This window comes from Podarcis gaigeae, assembly GCF_964106915.1.
Source record: "Podarcis gaigeae genome assembly, chromosome: 3".
Lineage (NCBI taxonomy): Eukaryota > Metazoa > Chordata > Lepidosauria > Squamata > Lacertidae > Podarcis > Podarcis gaigeae.
Window position 1 is genome coordinate 9,547,354 of NC_139680.1, and position 20,867 is coordinate 9,568,220.

Below are 20,867 nucleotides of genomic sequence, written 5' to 3' on the forward strand. Positions count from 1 at the left end.
GCAACATTGTTGGTAGCCTGTCCCTGCCTGCCCCCTGTCCTGCTCTTCTGCCAGAGTTCCTGACCTCACCCGACTCCCTGCCTTGGATCCTGCTTCAGCCTTGCTGGACAGCCTCCATACCGCACCCTCGACCTCAGACTGGACTCGGACCTTGCCGCACAGTTAACCCTCGGGACCAGCACAATCACAAATACACACACACACACACACTTCCCTGTTGGTCATAAAGTGGTGAGGGTAGTTTCCCTTTTCTCCTTTGAAAAGCACATCGAGATGAAGTTGGAAAAGCAACGCTCTTTCCCATTTCCCTTTCCAGTTCTATATGCTTTGCCAGGCTCAGATTAATTGTACTGGATCTAACCTTTATTCAGAGTCCATGGCACATACTCCCAAATCCAAACATGCCCACAAACTTTAAAAGGTTGGTCACAATGTTTAAAATTACCATCTACCCGAAACCAGAGTCCTTTCTGTTGAGCATCATTCAGACTGAAATTCCCCAGGTGTCGGAAAACGTTATGTATGTGTGCAACAACTGCGGCCCATGTTTTGTTAGCCCAAAAATGGAAAATGGAAAAAGATTGACAACTTAGGCTGACAGAATATGCACAGCTTGCAGCCTTAACATATAGAATAAGGGAACAAGAATAACATATGTTTAAAGAAGATTGGGAAACGTTTATTGAATATATGGAAAATAATTGTGTTCAGCTGAAAACTCTGGCAGCATTAAGATAAATTCAACAGCGTAAATAAGTTTTGATGGATGTAATAATGGAAAACCGATTGGTATAGTTTATGTCAAATATGCAGGAATATATGTAAAATAAACCATGGAAAGAGATGGGAAGTCATTGATATCTTAAGTATGTAAAAGGTTTATCTGAAATTGTAAAACAGAAAAAATTATAAAAATCATACTTAAAAATAAAAAGGTTGGTCACCTCCCTGAACTATGAGATCTGCATGTAATAACCAAAGAGCCAGCTTTATACAACAGATACAGAGTATTGAACTTGAATTTGAGAGGTGTGAGTTTCTCATGTCCTCACTGTATTGACCCTGTATAAATCAGTTTTCCTTCTGCAGAATGGGTATAAGAGAGTAGAGTAGGACTGGGCAAAATTGCAAGCATTTCTGTGAGGCCTCAGGTTCCATTCCCTGTGCCCAGGATGGCCTGATCCAGCACAAGGCAGCCTCAGCTACCCAAATCCTGTGTACTTAACTGGCCTCAAGAAATATTACGGACAGAAAGATCCTTGAATCATTAAGGACACTTGAGAAACAGTCCTTAATTGCTGCATTGTTCCTAATAGAGGAAGATTAAAATGCAGATTGCCAGGGTCAGTTCAAAACTAACCAACCTGCCTTCTCTCTAACGTTTATTGCTTTTAAAAATATGCTCGGTTCCTTGTTGCATTGTGTGTTAAAGTTTCTTTAAAAAAAAATAGTTTTTTAACATATCATTTTCAACAATTATTAAACATACTTTTATATCTTACACAATTTTTTTTACTTCCACCAATCACATCTGAAAATTTTCCAATCTTTTCACTTAATATACATTTCTTTGTTTCACTATTACATTTACATCTCATAACTAATGTCTCTCTTCTTCCTCTTTTTTGCAATATTCCATATATTTCTCCTTATAAAACTTCTGGTAGTCCTACTTGTGTAATTTGTTGATTACAGTTCCTCTTCAAATTGTTTGTATATTTCTACCAATCTTCTGTAAATCTCTGGTCCCGCAGGTTTCGAATCCTTCCTGTCATTTTATCCAGTTCTGCGTAGTCCATTAATTTTGTCTGCCATTCTTCTTTTGTCAGTATTTCTTCTTGCTTCCATTTCTGGGCCAACAATATTATTGTCGCTGTTGTTGCATATAGGAACAATTTAACATCCTGCCTATTAATATCCTCACCTATAATACCAAGTAAAAATGCTTCTGACTTTTTTAGAAATGTATATTTCAACATCTTTTTCATCTTATTATATATCATTTCCTAGAAGTTTTTTACTTTCTTACATTCCCAGCATTGTGTGTTAAGGTTTCGCTTCTAACAACCCTAGATGGTCAGTTCCCTCACCTTTGGATTCCATTTGTTGTTGTTTAGTCGTGTCCGACTCTTCATGACCCCATGGACCAGAGCACACCAGGCACTCCTGTCTTCCACTGCCTCCCACAGTTTGGTCAAACTCATGCTGGTAGCTTCAAGAACACTGTCCAATCATCTTGTCCTCTGTCGTCCCCTTCTCCTTGTGCCCTCCATCTTTCCCAACATCAGGGTGTTTTCCAGGGAGTCTTCTCTTCTCATGAGGTGGCCACAGTATTGGAGCCTCAGCTTCAGGATCTGTCCTTCCAGTGAGCACTCAGGGCTGATTTCCTTCAGAATGGATAAGTTTGATCATCTTGCAGTCCATGGGACTCTCAAGAGTCTCCTCCAGCATTGGATTCCATTAAGATTGTCTTGTTATGTATTGCACCAGGCAGCCCTGTAGTAAACCACAGTCACCAAGTCCTCTTGGGCATCAAATACCATTCATAGTTCCCCATCCACGCCCTGGGTGATAAAGAAAACAAAAGCTACGGGAAATCAAAGCCACCTGTAGCCGTTTAAGGCCTCTTGCCCATGTGATTAGGGGATACCAGTTCTGCCCATGTGTGCAACGTTTCTGGGGATCGGGATCAGTAACTGTCAATTGAAACCTCTATTCCCCTCCTTGTTTTCGCAGCTGGCTACTCGCATTTTGGAGGCGCACCAAAATATCGCCCACATGTCTCTGGTGGAAGCCAAGCTGAGGTTTGTCCAGGCGTGGCAGTCGCTCCCTGAGTTTGGCTTATCGTACTACATTGTGAGGTAAGTGCAATGTGACCATTTAATGGCAGGTGGCTCTCTAAGCTCTTCTTCTTCCTTTGTTTTGACTGAGCGCCAAGTGAGTTGGCAATTAGATCAAGGAGAGGTGACTTTTAACAGAAGCTGTAACAGTTGCAGCATGATTTCTGGTGATCCAACGATGTTCTTCAAGATGCATCGATTTTTCTCCCAGGTGGAATTAGATAAAATACAGCAGTGTGGGTGAACCAGGTCATGAGCTGTGGGCCACTTTGACAGTCATCTGACTGTTAGAATTCCCGGCTCCATGATTGCAGTCATGGGATATTTGTCTTTCACATGACGGTGTATGTTTTGACTCCACAGAGTGGGAAGTGACGGAGACAGGATGTTTGTGTTTCTGTGTTCCGTGAAGTGAGACTATTGTCCTTTGTTCTTTTCCTCTTTGCTGTCTGATGCTAGAGAGAGAGGGAGCCACGTTGCAGTGCTCAGTGTGTGTTCATATGTAAATAAAGTAGATTAGCCAAAATGCTGAGTTGTTGAGGTCTGTCACACATGAGGGGCACAAACTCTGTGGATCCCTAAGTGTGCCGCTGTCAGTTGGCATCGGTTGCTGTAATGTTCGGGCTGAAGAAAGCTTATGAAGCTCCCGAACGATCAACCAGGAGGGAGGGAACATGCCAGTTGGGCATGTGTCTCTGCCAGGGTCCTACTCGAGTGTAGGCTGAACTCCTGACACTGACATCACGTGACCCAACTGCAAAGGGAAGCATTAAGAGCGCAGTCCTAATATTATCCTGCTGTTTACATACATAAATGAATATGTTTTTCTAGGGTTCTTGGCCCACGTTGCTAGAGCTCTTGACTGGAATGCCTTTGAGTCTCAGCTGTAGGGTTGTGGAGCAGATGTGAACTTTACACTTTTGTATTTTTAAATGAAGCCGGTAATCCTTTGTGCACATAGATGGGAGGAAAACCGCAGGCAGCATTTAGCATTTAGTTGATCAGGCGTCAGTAAAGTGGTGCTCATCTTCCTGTGTTCTGACCAACATTGGAATGACTGACAAGTCCGTGCTAAAGAAAAGAAAATACAGTCAAGTTACATTGCGTGGGGATTATGTTCCTTTTTTGCACCCGGACCTCGGCTGGCACAGGGATGCGGGTGGCGCTGTGGGTTAAGCCACAGAGCCTAGGACTTGCCGATCAGAAGGTCAGCGGTTCGAATCCCCGCACCGGGGTGAGCTCCCGTTGCTTGGTCCCTGCTCCTGCCAACCTAGCAGTTCAAAAACACGTCAAAGTGCAAGGAGATAAATAGGTACCGCTCTGGCAGGAAGGTAAACGGTGTTTCTGTGCACTGCTCTGGTTCGCCAGAAGCAGCTTAGTCATGCTACCCACATGACCCGGAAGCTGTACGCCGGCTTCCTTAGCCAGTAAAGGGAGATGAGCGCCACAACCCCAGAGTTGGCCACAACCGGACCTAATGGTCAAGGGTCCCTTTACCTTTACCCTTGGCTGGCATGTGAGTGAAGTCGCAGGGGGAGGCCAGAGGAGGAGGAGAGAGAGAGGAGGGGGCAGCCAGAAAGAAAGGGAAAGGCAGAAGAAAAAGGCTGGAACGGGGTGCAGCCAAGCAACTGTTGAATTTATGCAAGTAAAAAAACTGAGCCACTGGGAAATTGTTTAGAAGAAGAGTTTGGATTTGATATCCTGCTTTATCATTACCCGAAGGAGTCTCAAAGCGGCTAACATTCTCCTTTCCCTTCCTCCCCCACAACAAACACTCTGTGAGGTGAGTGGGGCTGAGAGACTTCAAAGAAGTGTGACCAGCCCAAGGTCACCCAGCAGCTGCATGTGGAGGAGCGGGGAAGCGAACCCGGTTCACCAGATTACAAGACTACTGCTCTTAACCACTACACCACACTGGCTCTCCCACTTGTTTATGTGTCTCCCACATGCAATTAAGAGGTTGCTGCTTCACACTGACTTGGCTGTCGCATATTTTCTCCCGCTCCATCCTCGGTGTCCCTTAGCTGACTCCCATCATAGAATTCCTGACTTTGGGTCTGGAATTATGATGCGCTAATCTTTATTGTCATTGTCCCATACAGAACAACAAAATTGAAAAAATCTACATCGGACATTCAAAAACCAACAAGCCTGCTATCCCAACTATCCCAGCCTGGTTAGCCCCTAAAAACTCTGATACCCCATAAATGAATACAATATACTCCCATAGAGACTACTTTACACTGTGTTTAAAACCAAAATCACATTTGGATAAAAACTGTTTCTCAGGCGGCTAGTCCTAGTCTTTATAACCCTGTATCTTCTTCCAGAAGCCGAAAGAGATCATTTCTGGGGTTCTATCCTGCGCTATCTCTGTAGCTTTGTTATGGCACCTGGAAGCATAGATTTGATCCAAGGTGGGAAGAGTGCACCTAATTATTCTCTCTGCAGACTTTACAACCCTGGACAGCATTGTTTTTTCCCCTGACCATGCAGCTCCCAAACCACACACAGAGACCATGAGTCAATACACTCTCAACAGTACAATGGTAAAATGCCATCAAGAGGTCCTTTGAGAGATTCTGGCGTTCAGTCCCTGGGCCAATGCTCCAAAACTGAGGGTGAGTCCTGTTTGGGCAGAGAGCAGCACCAACATTTTTCAAATTCAGAGCGCATGAGATCAAGTAACCCGGCCAGAGGCCCAGTTCTCTTTCTGTTGTCATGTGCTCTTAACCAGAAAAAAAAAATGCCAGCGCCATAATGAGCAGATATTACTCAACCACGAACACCCATGAGGCTAAATCTGCTTCCTTTACCACCGTGCCTTTTTGGAAACTGTTGCTGGTGTGTGAGGGAGCTTCAGGTCTTTAAATACTGCGTTCTCCCTCTCTTGGGTCCTGTGTACACATCTTTTTCTGGCTTTAACGTTTAACTGTTACATACAAGTGCCGATTTCAACCACAACAGGCTTTCTTCCCTGCAAAAAAGGCTACAGTCATTTCAGGGTTTGGGCCAAAATATTTTTTATTCACAATATGATTTTTTTAAAAAAACAAACACCTGGAAAAGCCTTCGGAAAGTTTAATGCTTAGCGATAACTATTTTCATAACATCGTTTACCATTGCATTTCTGTGCTTGGCCAGTAGAGGGAAGCGCAATCCCATCATAAACATTGATATTCTCATTTCATCCCTCTTTACATTAGTTACTGACTTGTAGGCTGGAGGGGAGGCAATAATAATAATAATAATAATAATAATAATAATAATAATAATACCACTCTACATAGGTCCTCTCTCCCGTGCAAATCCTTATGCACACTCTTCACAGAACCTCCAAAAAGGACTGTGATTTTTCTCCCTCTGTTGCAAACTGCTTTTCAAGAGACTTGCTGAATTAATTGACTGGGTTTTCCCCCTCCTTAGATTTAAAGGAAGCAAGAAGGATGACCTCTTGGGCATTTCTTACAACAGGCTGATAAGGATAGATACAGCCACCGGGGACCCAATTACGACATGGAGATTCTCAAATATGAAACAGTGGAACGTGAACTGGGAGATACGGCAGGTAAAGACAAGGGTTTCCTAGAGAAAACCTGCCTCTTGCGCTGCGATTTAACCTTTTGCACAAATAAACCTGGCAAACAGCCCTTTTGTGATGTATTTGAAATTGCAAAACAATGTACCTGCTGTACATAGAAACCCTTATATGCAAGCAAGGAGGAGGACCCCGTGGCCCTACAGCAGCTATTGGACTACAACTCCCATAATCCCTTATTGTTGGCCATGTCAGCGGGGGCTGATGGGTATTGTAGTCCAATAACATCTGGAGGGCCGCAGGTTCCCTATCTCTGCATTAATGTGTTTCCTAATATGCATCACAGAGGGACGCGGGTGGCGCTGTGGGTTAAACCACAGAGCCTAGGACTTGCCGATCAGAAGGTCAGCAGTTCAAATCCCCGCGACGGGGTGAGCTCCCATTGCTCGGTCCCTCTCCTGCCAACCTAGCAGTTCGAAAGCACGTCCAAGTGCAACTAGATAAATAGGTACCACTCCAGTGGGAAGGTAAACGGCGTTTCCGTGCGCTGCTCTGGTTTGCCAGAAGTGGCTTAGTCATGCTGGCCACATGACCCGGAAGCTGTACACCGGCTCCCTCGGCCAATAAAGCCAGATGAGCGCCGCAACCCCAAAGGCGGTCACGGCTGGACCTACTGGTTGGGTCCCTTTACCTTTACCTTATTATGCATCACATCCCCATTCACAGTATTATACTTTATTATATTGGGTGGTTTTTCATCATATTGGGCTGTTTTATTCACTACGTTTTTTATTTAGGGACTTCACGATCTCCACCATGATATAAAATATCGCTGTGGAGTTTCTTTCTTTAACAGTCATTTGAAGGAAAACTGGGAGTGTGGGAGACATAAATGCGATGAATGTGAGGGGATAGAGCATGGCGTAAACTCAGCTGGGAGTCACAAAAGATAATCTCTGAAATATGTTCATACTTTCAGGGCAAAGAATCAAAAACACTTCGCAGAATGCATAATTCACTTGACAGAATTTGCTGCTGCAAGAAGCATTGGTAGACACAAGCTGTCAAGGGGACCAAGGCAAATTCATGAGAAAGAAGTCTATCACAGTCTTTTAGCAGTTGCGGCTAAACAGAACCTCCAAGTGCAGGGGCAGTCTAGCCTCCTAATACCAGTGACTAGTGGGAAAGGTTGGGCCTTTGTGCCTTCAGGCCCTGCCTACAGGCTTCATGGAGGCATTGGATAAAAGATGCACGGTTAAATAGGCCATTGGTCTGATCCAAACAAGCTCTTCTGATGCTGTAATGTTTCAGGAACCAGTGTGCTGGAACTAGGCCTGGGTCATGTGTCAATACACTATCCTCCAGAACCGGGCTGAGGGCAGTATATTGCAGGCTTCCTCTCTGGCTTTTTTTTTTTAAAAAAAAAAGATATTTATTAAAGTTTTCAAGAAATTATATAGAGTAAAAACAAAAAAAGAGAAAAAAACAGAAAAGCAATAAAACAAACATACATACAAAACAAATACAATAACAAGTATAATTTCAATCCCTTATATTCATATAACTTTCTTTCCCGACCTCCTCATACCTCCCCTCTCTGTATTCCAATCTCTAATTAAACCAATTCAGCAAATCCTTCCCCTAATTTCTGTTTAATTTTTGATCTTTCTTATCTTGATTACATAATCATTACAGCTAACAACCCCTTAATTTCTAAATCAACATCGTTCTAACATTCAATAATCTTACAATGTTTCTTAAGATAATCCTTAAATTTCTTCCAATCTTCTTCCGCTGTCTCTCTCCCCTGGTCTCGGATTCTGCCGGTCATTTCTGCCAGTCCCATATAGTCTATAACCTTCATCTGCCATTCTTCCACGGTGGGTAAATCTTGTGTCTTCCAATACTTTGCGATAAGTATTCTTGCTGCTGTTGTAGCATACATAAAAAATGTTCTATCCTTCTTTGACACTCTCTGGCTATCCCCTTTCTCCCTCTATTATTGGTTTAATTGTGCTTTATATATATATATACCTCTTTGCATTTCCCCTTCAGGTTGCAATTGAGTTTGACCAGAACGTGTCTATTGCTTTCGCTTGCCTGAGCGCAGACTGCAAGGTGGTCCACGAATACATTGGAGGTTACATCTTCCTGTCCACCCGTTCCAAAGACCAGAACGAAACGCTGGACGAGGACCTGTTCCACAAGTTAACTGGAGGGTGGGAATGAGGAGAAGCAAGGAGCCAATCGACAACTCCAAAATGCGAGTGCCTCCTCTAGATTCATCTTGGTTTTGAACCTGAGAAGTTTAAACGGGTAACCTTTTGAAAAAGAAACATAAGCTTACCTCAAGGGTTTATCTACATTGGATGTAAATACTTGGCGCAGGGGTGGCTAACCTGTGAATGCTGTTCAACCCCCATTTTTCCTGACCGCTGGATGTGCTGGCAGGGCCGATGGGACTTGTAGTCCATATAATCGGGAGGCCCTCACGCTCCCCATCCCTGACTTGGAGCCTACTGTGCAACAACAAACCTAGAGTCTACAGTATTGCAACCACGTACCTGCGGCAGAGACGTGGAGCCTGCAGTCTTCCAGGTGATACTGCAATCCAAGCTGCATCAGCCCCAGCCAGCATGATGGGAGTTGTAGTCCAATAGTCCTCTATCCCTGATCCCTGTAGAGCACATGGTTTTGGCTTATCCGTAATCTTTATTGGCGTGTGACGCTAGGGAGCCTGTGAGATCCAGTTAAGGCTCCAATGCAGCAAATACTTTAGAGCAGTGTTCCCCAACCTTGGGCCTCCAGCTGTTTTTGGACTACAACTCCCATCATCCCTCGCTAGCAAGACCAGTGGTCAAGGATGATAGGAATTGTAGTCCAAATCCAGCTTCCTTCTGTGCCTCCTATTCCTCACCTTAGGCATGGCCCATCCGTCTCAAGACACATTGGAGTGCTCCGTTGGGGGAGGAGTCAATCCTCTGGAGAATCACAGCGTCTGCTGTGGCTGCAGAGACAAGTAACTTGTAATCACTGCCTTCTGCGTTGTTTTTGCTGTATCGGCAGCACCAAAGTGATCTCTCTGGGGCGCAGGGCTGGGCAGTGTGTATGGAGGACCTGGACTGCCCAGATAACAAGACTCGGTCCAGTGGCCTCGCTGATGTGGTCCAAAAGAAACCAGAATGATATGTTTGGCACCAGTTTGGCTGCAGGAGTTGCCAGAAGGAGGCATACAAGATGACATTCAACTGTCTCCAGATGTGCGCTTAGCCTTTCCTTTTCCTAAATATGTCCCACAATGCATCAGGTATGGATTTCCCCTTGGGGTTCACTCCCGAAGACTACGAACTGTCAGACGCACACAAGCATGGCATACTGTGAAAAGCATTTATTTGAATTGATTAATTCCGATGACTTACTGCTTAAATAAGTCCAGAAAACAAGTGCCACCAAAAGATTTAATGTTATTTTTAGGGTGTTGTTGCACCTGGACATTTTGTTGTTGTTCTTGTTCTTCTCATGGAAAGGATTTTATCAACATCCTCCCAGTTTTTGTCGCAATTGCTCATATTTTCATAAGCCATTAGTACCTGCTTTTTGTACAGTGCTTTTTGCATTTTGTAAAGCTTTGCAACTAGTGCCTTGCTGTAGGGAAATTACAGTTTTAATTTTGTGTCATCTTCTGAAGTAATTTAACTTCCAGCTTGTTTTTAACGTTTAGTCATTTTCATATTTTATATCAAAACTGTTGGCGTGTAGTAATGAACCTACTGAAACCATAATTTTTTAAGCTGTGTAATAGAGATTTTAAAATAAATACATTCTTGCAAAACAATAGTATCCTAGTGATGGTTCTGGGACTTCCATGAAAGCCTCTTCTTCTGTACTTATTCTATTCTGCCTTCTTTTTTTAAAAAAAAAACTACTTTGAGATGGATTCTTGCTCTAGTGCTTTCTTCTGTTCATAGTTATTTGGTTCCAATTCAGTGCCAAGGATGCTAGGTGAAAGGTAAAGGACCCCTGGACGGCTAAGTCCAGTCAAAGGGGATATGGGGTTGTGGCACTCATCTCGCATTTCCTGCTACATGAACTATATTCTATGGAGTTAAAGCCAAACTAATTAAAGCATAACAGATCTTTTGGTCCTCTGTAGAAATCACCTTGATTTTAGGTGTCAGAATGCGCGGCAGAGAAGAAAACGGCATGTTCTTTCTCTTTGAAGTATATTTTATTTTCCTTCTTTACAATTAGTTGTATGCAGGGGTCTGATTCAGTCTGGATTGAATATGTCATGCTATTTTTATGGAGTGCAAAAAAATAATAATTCCTCAGCCTTTGCTGAATATTTCAGTTCTTATCATTCTCTGTTTGCTAAAGGAGGAGCTCATCTCTGGAGCCTGGTACCATCTCCTCTTAGGACTGCTCTGGTCTGTTTATCTTCCTGTGTCAGTAAGGAATTCAGCTTTCAGTCTTCACATTCCAACCTGGATGATTTGCAACCAGCGTTGATTCATCCCTTTAGAGATGGAGAGGAGGAGGAGGAGGACATACGCTGGTTGCAGCCTTCAAGGTGCTGTTATAATATACAGAGTGCAACATGCTTCTATTCTGCTTCTGAAGCGAACACACATCTGTGTAGTCTACTTGCTGTATGTTTAGGACAGTGGTGTCCAAACTTTTTTCAAAGAGGGCCAGATTTGATGAAGTGGAGGGCCGTGAGGGCCGACCAAATGGCCAGCCAAAGTCATTGACCTTTTTCTTAGGGTTGAAGTTGTTGAACTTTTTTTACGGTTGACGTTGTTGAGGGTTTTTTAAGATTTTACCCTAGGAAATAAACTTGGAAACTGCCACAGGGGCCAGATTAAATCGACCAGCGGGCCAAATTAGGCCCACGAAATGGATTTTGGACATGCCTGGTTTAGGAGATCTGGGTTTAAATCCCTTTGAACGAGTCAATTTCACCCATTTTTATCCAGTAGTAAATGAGATAATGATTCCAATGCTAAAATGGATGAGGGAATGCTCATCATATGCTCAGTGCTTCACAGACCGAGAACCTGCAACTGTTTTGCACTTCCCAACAGTGGTAGTTAGGGCAGCAAGTGGCCAATATGACTTCCGCAACTTGTTAAGGGGTTTCAAGAGTAGCTGTGTGGTGAAATCAAAAAATGAGACACTTCTTAAAGGCACTTTAGATGACGAAACCACCAGCTTATAGTGCAGCAGCAGTTTTACAATGACTTTTAAAAATAAATGATAATGGTTTGTATCTAATGTAGCGCTTTGTGAATGTTTGGTTAGTGTGAGGATTTCTGCTTGTGCAGGGAAATGTTCTCCCACTCTTTTCCCACTGTGCGCCTCCTAAATCTGTTCCCCCTAACCTATCTCTGGAGCAGATGTGGGAAGGGACCAGGACACAGGCGCATGCAGAATTCCCCCCTTTAATGTGAACATGAGGAGGAGCTCATTTGCGTCGGAAGATGCTGGTATAGTTCTAAGCCCAATCACCAGTGAATATTTGTTGTACCTTTATTGGAAATCAAAATAGATCCCTTTATTTAACTTTCAATCTAACTTTGTTATAAGATTTGTTCTCTAAATTCTGGATCAAAATTTGAAATGTCACAGGTATCAGGGTCACCCCAAACGCAGGTGATTTATTGCTTGCTTCCGCCTTCCATCTTTCTTCTTTAATATCTTGGCAGTGTGATAAGAATTTTGAGGTCTTAGATATATGGTAATGTTCATATGCATACCAACCAAGCACGTAGATCAGCACAGGAAGACCGACCTGGGTCAAAGTGGGAAACCTCCTCATTGTCTCTTTCCTCACAAATCCTGTCTTAAGGGCACATTTAAGATATGACATGGGTGTGAGCCTGTGATATGGCCCAGGAACTAAGTATTTATCATTACAAAAGACTGGCCAGGCTACCAAGGAAATCCAATCAAGTAACCTGCCAGACAGGAGATAAACAACGACAGAAGAAAAACAACATTCAAATTTCTGTTTTAGACCGCCTTTTCTGTGATGTAGGTATGATGTATCTGAGGGGTGGTCTTAGGTTACACCCCTTCTGTGATGTATGTATGATGTTTCTGGGAGTGGTCTTGATCTACAGGGTGCCAATTTCAAAAGTCTTTATAAGGCCTTGCACACCATTTTTTGGGGTTCCGTTTCCTCTCCTGCGGGTGAGGGGAGCACCCTGTTGCGTGTGTAGGTCCCCAGGCCACCCCTCAAATAACTTCACACATAACACGTAATTTTAGTTTTGGTTTTTGGGCACTATTTTGGCCACAACTTTATTAAAATACAAAATCAGTGAGTGGTTGTTTAGACATTGGTTATGACTATCTGTCCCCCCGCCTGGGACAGAACTGACATCCCGAGGTCCAATCGGTAGCCAGTAGAAGAGAAAGTCAAACTGGGGGGTCATTTGAGCTAAGCGTCGGACCCACGCCGCTCACCCCAGCAGCTCCCCGAAAGCTTGCCTGCCCGGTCCTATAACAAGGATTCCCATAACAGGGATTGGGCGGCCCTGGTCCCATAACAGGGATTGGACGAAATCGTGGCAAGCCCCAGGATTCCTTTAACGGAATTCCCTTCAGTGTAATAGGAGGGGCAGGCACCACCAGCATATTATAACCAATGCCTAACCACAACCTTACAAGTTGTGACGAATTGCTGAGTAGTAGGCAAAAACCAAATGGCACAGCCAATCACCAAATGGCAAATTCCTACTAGGCCCCTGCTCCAAAGCAGACGACCCCATGACAGGCAAAGCAAGGTCAACCGGAAAGAGGGCGGGCGGGCGGGCGGGTGATCCGATGCACTCTGCAAAGAGAAAGAGAAACCAGAGTGCACCAATATTTAAAGACTATGGTCCCACCCACCCAATTTGCAACATACAATTTGCCCCAGCAACCCGGTTACCCAATCATGATGCCAGGCAACAACTATTAACCTGCCTGGCAACAAGAGGCCTGGCCTGGTGGCCCACACCGCAACACGTGCTCTCATTTATTGGAGAACACGCTTTGCAACAGTTCAAGTAAAGATCAAGCTTACTAGCTGCTTTGCTTCTCAGTATTCTCTGGTTGGCCTCTGTTATCTTCTTCTACCAATAGGGAACCTATGTAAGGACTCTATATGGGCTCTTGGATACCCCATAAGGGAAAAGGGCAATTTTTGTTTACAACAGCAGTTTGTGTCATTTCCTGATGAATGAAATGATAAGCTTGAGATGGGCAGGCACACTCTCACGTGCTTTTTCTTTCATGCTGTTTTTTAACCTGTGCTTTTAACCTGTGAATTCAGGAATGTGTTTCACTTACAGAAGAGGTGCTGTTAAGATCATGAGATATGAGGCAGATGTCACTAGTTCAAATCCCAGTTTAGCCATTAACGCTTTAGATAGCCCTAGGTAAACTCTGAGCTCTCAGCTTCCTTCTCCTTATGCATTAGTGGGATAATAAAACCAGTCAACCTCATCAAAGCGACATCTAAGGAACTAACAGTATTTGTGCTTGCAGACACTGGAAAACTGCAAGAGCTTTATACCACAAACTACTTGCGAATAGCCATGGCAGAAAAAAATTGACTTGCCCATGTAGATTAGCTAAAGACAAAACTAAAATAACTAATTTTCATGGAGTGTGGTGTGGTTTTATCTCCTATACAAATCAGGGACACGTATCAAAGGCTTTCCACAGATTGTGGGAAATAGCTTAAGTAGAAATTGCAATATTACGAAGAAATAGAACAAAATCTCCACGTTGCCAGCGCATATTGGATACCTAGATATCTACAGAGGAAAAATATGTTAAAGGCATCATCACCTTCTGTTAGTATTTATATGGTGTAACTTTTTGATTTTTGTTGTTTGTTTTGTTTTGGAAATAAAATAATACTTGTTTATTTCAAGCTGACTGGATTGCCATAAGGACCTCTGGGTAGTGCTGAATGAAGCAACTTGAGCACTTAGGGCATGTGTTTTATAAATATAAATAAATATATTTTAAATCAGACAGTTGGGCATTCTGAGGTAATCTGAGGTACGCCTCTTTTTGCCCTACTTCTGCCTGGGCTTTGTTTTTCCAGAATTGTTGCTGCAAGAGAAATTACCTTTCAGTATTCACCAGAGTTGAACAGCATTGGGCAATACCTGATGACGCTCCTTCGCTTGAAAGGGGTTTTCTAAAAGTACACGCTGATCAGTTTGTAACAAAGGAGGCAGAACCCAAAAGGGCTCCAGACCAGACAGTCCCATTAAGAAATCTGTCTTACGTTTCTGCGAAGTCTGGTAGATCTCAAAGCTGCCTTGATGCTGAGTGACATGTGCAAAGATAAGCCCAGCATGCGTTCTCGAGGCCCTTTGAAAAGCATAGCTTTAATTGCTATAGTTGTTGTAGGGTGTGCATGGTTTTCCTTGGACAATGATGCCTGCTGCTTTTCACTCGCTTGCCTTAAACTGAGTTGTTGTTGTTGTTTAGACATTTAGTCGTGTCTGACTCTTTGTGACCCCATGGACCAGAGCACGTCAGGCACACCTCTCTTCCACTGCCTCCCAGTTTGGTCAAACTCATGCTGGTAGCTTTGAGAACACTGTCCAACCATCTCGTCCTCTGTCATCCCCTTCTCCTTGTTGTTGTGTATTGAGTCAAAGGATTTTATATCTGTATTATTATTGTCTGTATTGCATTAGGGTAAAGTAACTGCCTTTTGGTTCCAGAGGGTACAGCTACTATTGGTTCATTTAAGCTGCTGTATTTGGATCCTCTGTCTTATTGGTTTCCTCCAAAAGGCAGGACTGTGATTGCCTGAGATTGTTCCCTCCAAAATGTATCCTTTCTAGCTTGTTCCCTGTCCCTATAAATGTAGCTCTCCCCTCCTCAAGTCTCAGTCTTGTTTGCTTTAATAAAGAAGTGTTACTAGAGAACTGTCTCCAGCATATTATGTCAAGAGAGCTGAAATCACAAACCCCACGTCACAACACTTGTGCCCTTCATCTTTCCCAACATCAGGGTCTTTTCCAGGGAGTCTTCTCTTCTCATGAGGTGGCCAAAGTATTGGAGCCTCAGCTTCAGGATCTGTCCTTCCAGTGAGCACTCAGGGCTGATTTCCTTCAGAATGGATAGGTAGCAAACTGAGTAGCAAACTGCTAATTTTCACAACAATAATTAAGCCTTGACACCGGCTTGTTCCTTCTTCATTTAAAGAAAAGTGATTTTGTAGTCTCTCTTTCAATTGTGATTTTGTAGTATCTCTTTCAATCTGTCATAGCCAACCTATTTAATAGCTATATGAAACTGCTGGGAGATGCCTCCCAGGGATTTGGAGTGTGATGCCATTATTATTATTGTTGTTAGCCGCCCTGAGCCCGGCTTCGGCTGGGGAGGGCAGAATATAAATAAAATTTATTATTATTATTATTATTATTATTATTATTATTATTATTATTATCATCATCATTATCATTAAAGGATTTTCCTAGAACAGCAAGGGTACATAAAGCATCTTTGTTCTCAGTTCATTGAGTTTTCCATTCTTTTGCTTAGTGTATGCATAGGCTTTTTGTGTCAGCATCACAGGGATAGATTCTTTGTCTGTCTGTCTGTTTTGGCGGACCAAGAGCCCAGAGCATGGTTGGTTGCAATGAGTTTTGTTTGTATGTGAGAGTGGGAGGAAGGTGGTTGGGTCAAGTTAGCCGCATCAATTGGTATGCTGTTGCAGTGTTTATGTTGTCTTGCTGGGCTATATATGTAATAAAGGGGAGCCATACCAGTGTTACGGCATCTTCTTTTGTTTGTCTCTGTGCTAGTTTCAATTTGTTGCTTAACTTTTCTAGTAGGGCCGTTTCCCATACAGTTCGGGAGCAGTGGCAGGTCCCTCTGTTGTTTAGTTATGACGCTCCTCGCTGCTGAGAGTAGGTGGCTTATGAGTTCTTTGTAAGGTGAGTGTGCATTGTTGTCTTGTCAGATGTTTACTAGGGCTAGTTCTGGAGTTGCTTCTCGTACCCGTTTCATTATTTGGCAGGTTTCTTGTAGGACAGATGTCTGAAAGGGTTGGGTTTGGGGGCATTTATGCTGCTAACATGGGACGCAGGTGGCGCTGTGGGTTAAACCACAGAGCCTAGGACTTGCCGATCAGAAGGTCGGTGGTTCGAATCCCCGCGATGGGGTGAGCTCCCGTTGCTCGGTCCCTGCTCCTGCCAACCTAGCAGTTTGAAAGTATGAAGTACAAGTAGATAAATAGGTACCGCTCCAGCGGGAAGGTAAACGGCGTTTCTGTGCGCTGCTCTGGTTCGCCAGAAGCTTAGTCATGCTGGCCACATGACCCGGAAGCTGTACGCCAGCTCCCTCAGCCAATAAAGCGAGATGAGCGCCGCAACCCCAGAGTCGGTCACAACTAGACCTAATGGTCAGGGGTCCCTTTACACTGCTAACAATCCGCTCTACATAGAGCCTACAAAGCAATGGAGTTCCATTGTTGCCGAGCCAATGAAAATTCTCTGTTACGGGTGCCCACCAACCTAATCATCTTCACAGGTGGACACCTGAGTAAGTCTTCCAACTCTGATTTCAGTAAATGGACAGGTTGGCATGAGTGCAGGTGGTTATTCAAGTATCCTTGGCCCAATCGGCTCAGGGCTTTTAATGTTACAGCTTTTAATGTTTAATCCACATTTCTTCACGGCTTCATGTCTTAACAGTAAGATGTAGTCTAGGAGACCACTCCAGAGTAGGCCCTTGGGATGACTGACACTCATAGGACCCTACTAGCGTTAGTTACTCAGTTTCTAAGCCTGTGTTTAGGGCTACTACATATGTAGGACACATGTGACAGGTCCTATGTTGGATTTGTTGGATTACGCTGTCATGGAAATAGGCAGCCTGAAGATGGGGGATGCAGATGTCACCCTTATGATCAGATCATTACATCACAAAGGGTGTACATTTTCATGACACAGTCTCTGAAGGGAGGCAGAAGAGAGATGAGATGCACAGGCCAAAGGATGGCCCAGACTTGGAGATTAAAAATTCCAGTGGGTTTACAGAATCAGAATGCTCTGGGAGATTTTGCTGATGCCTATAGAGGCTGTGTCAATACTGGACCAGTGTCTGCAGGTACTGATGAGCTGGATAAGGTTTAAAAAAATGAAGCTGAACACGGTGCTGTGGATAGGAGGTTCCCAGGTCTGGGAATTAGGGAGACAGCCTGTTCTGGAGGTATTGCAGTCCCCGTGCAGGAGCACATATGCAGCCTGGATGCACCACAATTCTGTGCAGTGACTGGCGACCAAAGTGGCTTCAGTGAAGAGGAGTGTTTATCCCCAACTCTGGTTGGTTCCCCCGCTACAGCCATCTGTGGACTGGGAGAGCCTGGAACCCGTGATCTACACTCTCAGCTGGACTACTGTAATGGCTGCCACATGGGGCTGCCCTCCAAGATAGTCCAGAGGCTGGAGCTAGCACAGAGTGCCACTGCCAGGTTGCTACATGGGATAGCAAACAGGTACAAAGGTAAAGGACCCCTGGACGGATAAGTCCAGTCAAAGGCGACTATGGGGGTTGTGGTGCTCATCTTGCTTTCAAGCCGAGAGAGCCGGTGTTTGTCCACAGACAGTTTTCTGGGTCATGTGGCCAGCATGACTAAACCGCTTCTGGCGCAACAGAGCACCGTGATGGAAACCAAAGCGCATGGAAACGCCGTTTACCTTCCCGCCGCAGCAGTACCTATTTATCTACTTGCACTGATATGCTTTCAAACTGCTAGGCTGGCAGGAGCTGGGACATAACAACAGGAGCTCACCACCATCGCGGAGATTCGGACCACTGACCTTCTGATCGGCAAGCCCAAGAGGCTCAGTGGTTTAGGCCACAGCGCCACCCACGTCACTATTGATAGAGATCCCATTACACTGTTTCTTAGAACTCACAGCACTGGCTGCCTAGGCTCAATTCAAAGTGTTGGTGCAGAAGGTCATTTATTATCTGCAGTCTGAGCGCAGGTACTCCTTAAAGTACTCTTGAAGACATTAAAGCATGGGCCAGAGAGGCCCTGTTCTTGGTACCATCAGTGGAGAATCCTGTAGGGCAATGGCACAAGGAAGGAACTTCTCAGTGGCTGCCCCCAGACTATGGAATTCGCTCCAAACTGAAATTGAGTTTTTAACCACCATCCCCATGCCTTTGGTCATTTGCTGCAGACATTTTAACAGGTAAGAGCTTATTATCTGCTGCCTTGTCTTTTAAAGGTCGCCATTGATTTGTTTTAATTAACGTTGTATACTGTTGTATTGCATATTAATTAATGCTGTATACTGTTGTATCGCATATGTTGTATTGCATATTATGATGGTTGGTAGCTGCCCCGGGCTCTAGCAGGAGGGAGTGTGGGATTTGGGAACAATTAATAAAACTACAAGGGGACGCAGGTGGCGCTGTGGGTTAAACCACAGAGCCTAGGACTTGCCAATTAGAAGGTCGGCGGTTCGAATCCCCATGACGGGGTGAGCTCCCGTTGCTTGGTCCCTGCTCCTGCCAACCTAGCAGTTCGAAAGCACGTCAAAGTGCAAGTAGATAAATAGGTACCGCTCCGGTGGGAAGGTAAACGGTGTTTCCGTGCGCTGCTCTGGTTCACCAGAAGCGGCTTAGTCATGCTGGCCACATGACCGGGAAGCTGTACGCCGGCTCCCTCGGCCTATAGAGCGAGATGAGCGCCGCAACCCCAGAGTTGGCCACAACTTAATGGTCAGGGGTCCCTTTACCTTTACCGTTACCTTTAATAAACCTACAAATGGCATGTAAATGAGCTCACAGGGGTGCCTGACCCTCAACCACTTCCCTTCTCAGAATTTCTCCCCAGAATATTTACCCTTCCCAAAGGCACATCTGGGTCACCATAGAGAAAGGGAGCAGTTAAAACGACATGAAAAGCTCCTTTAGGGAGGGGACCATTTTGAGTGGCAAAGTCCCAGGTGAGGCTGTACCACTTGCTGTTTTTTCCAGTCCAAACCTGCCCCACTCAAATTGCTCTTTCCAGAATTGCTGGTGAGCAATTCTGAGCAGGGAAGTGGTTGAGGGTCAAGCAGCCCTTTCTCCCACCCCTCCTCCTTCTCCTCTTCCTCCATTCGAAACCGTATATTCCCAAGTCCACTTCTTTTAAAAATAAATGGTGGAGCTCCTTAAATAGATAAAAGGTTCAGAGAAGTCAAAATTGCCTATTTCTAGAAGGAGAGGGAAGAAGACATTGGCCTACTTATCAGCAGTCTAGCACTCTCCATGGACCTTTCACCTTTGCAAAAAAAGAGCAATCTTCTCTGCTGGCAATAAAGATGTTTTTTTCAGCCCACCAGTATCACCCCAGCCTCTCCCTCGCCCCCCCCCCTCCCAGCTATGCAGGGAGGAGCAGACAGTCCACTTGTGTAGCTTGGAAAATAAATCTGCCCACTTCCCATAAAGGGATGGGGATAGGTGTGGTGTAGTAAAAAAAGGAACAGCCCTTTCCCTAAGATGGAAGGGGCAAACTGGTATAAGGGACCTGACTTGGAATCAGCGGATCTGGTGAGAGAGGACGGGAAGAAGGGAGCAGACAGGGGTTCGTGCTTGAGCTCTGAATCATCGGAATGTATAAAGGAAGTGCTGGAAAACTCGGGGAGCCGTGACACGGAGCAATCTGCCTGAGAAGCACCTTGGCGGGTAAGTGCTTGCTGATCCTGAAAGGGCGAAAGGGAGACGGATTTGCTCTTGGGAGGTTGGGTGTCCCCTCCCCCCCCCCAAATGAATATTAGCCAGTTCAGCACAGAGAAACCAAGTTAAGTGTTTTGCAATAGAGGGCAAGATGGCAAGCGGGGGTGATTGGGTTTAGCCACTATACCAGCATCACATTAATGGGGGGAATTCTGCATGTGCCATTTCTTCTCCCACTGGGGTTTCTGTGCCTCAGCTTTTAAAAGACCAGAAGACCCCCCCCCTTTTGAGTAAACAAGTTAGAACTGAGCTCCCTGATACCTTCCAAGCAAAGAGTAAGTAAAAAATTGTGCATCTAGGTAAAAGAGGTGTGTGTTTTTCTTAGGGTTACAATGTGATAGGAAAAAAAACATCAGACTGTAGGGTAATGGGTGTAGCCAGGATTTATTTGGGGGGGGGGCAGGCTTTATATGGGAGGGGGCAGAACTGAGTTATCTGCCACGCAGTTGGTCAGTTAGTTAAGTATTTCTATTTATTTACTTGTTTGGGGGGAGAGCTGCCATTCCCTGCTCCCCCTTGCTAAGCCCATGTTTAGGCTTGCAGTGGTCTGGTGTAAGGACTTCGTGCCACTGTTGTCTCTGGCCCTCATCCATCAGTGCCACAAAAGAACACTTGCATGGTGGTGCCTAGCAGCCAGGGTACAGGAGGCCGATATGAATGTTTGTAGCCTTAGGCCATGCGGTCTACTACTCTCACTGTCCCCCAAAACAGTGTTTACCAAATCCAGACACAGGCAA

General features: G+C 44.6%; 2 protein-coding genes across 5 annotated transcripts in view; both read left to right on the top strand.

Annotated features, from left to right (window-relative positions):
- FERMT1 (FERM domain containing kindlin 1) overlaps positions 1–10,213 on the top strand; it is a 46,427-nt gene extending 36,214 nt beyond the window's left edge. The window contains exons 13-16 of the mRNA XM_083730318.1: positions 2,737–2,861; positions 6,267–6,408; positions 8,434–9,161; positions 9,258–10,213. Of these exons, the coding sequence (XP_083586444.1) occupies positions 2,737–2,861; positions 6,267–6,408; positions 8,434–8,607 (441 nt within the window). The 3' untranslated portion in view covers positions 8,608–9,161; positions 9,258–10,213. The remainder of the gene's footprint in view (positions 1–2,736; positions 2,862–6,266; positions 6,409–8,433; positions 9,162–9,257) is intronic.
- The window catches only part of LRRN4 (leucine rich repeat neuronal 4), a 64,430-nt gene that overhangs the window by 38,259 nt on the left and 5,304 nt on the right, over positions 1–20,867 (top strand). Inside the window, exon 1 of one of the 4 annotated variants that reach the window (XM_083730260.1) lies at positions 16,863–18,599. The exons of 1 other annotated variant lie outside the window; for it this stretch is intronic. The gene's annotated coding sequence lies outside the window, so the exon portion shown is untranslated. Of the gene's footprint in view, positions 1–16,862; positions 18,600–19,634; positions 20,406–20,867 lie in introns of those variants that run through there. 2 more of the 4 variants (XM_083730259.1, XM_083730258.1) reach the window with 2 other exon arrangements.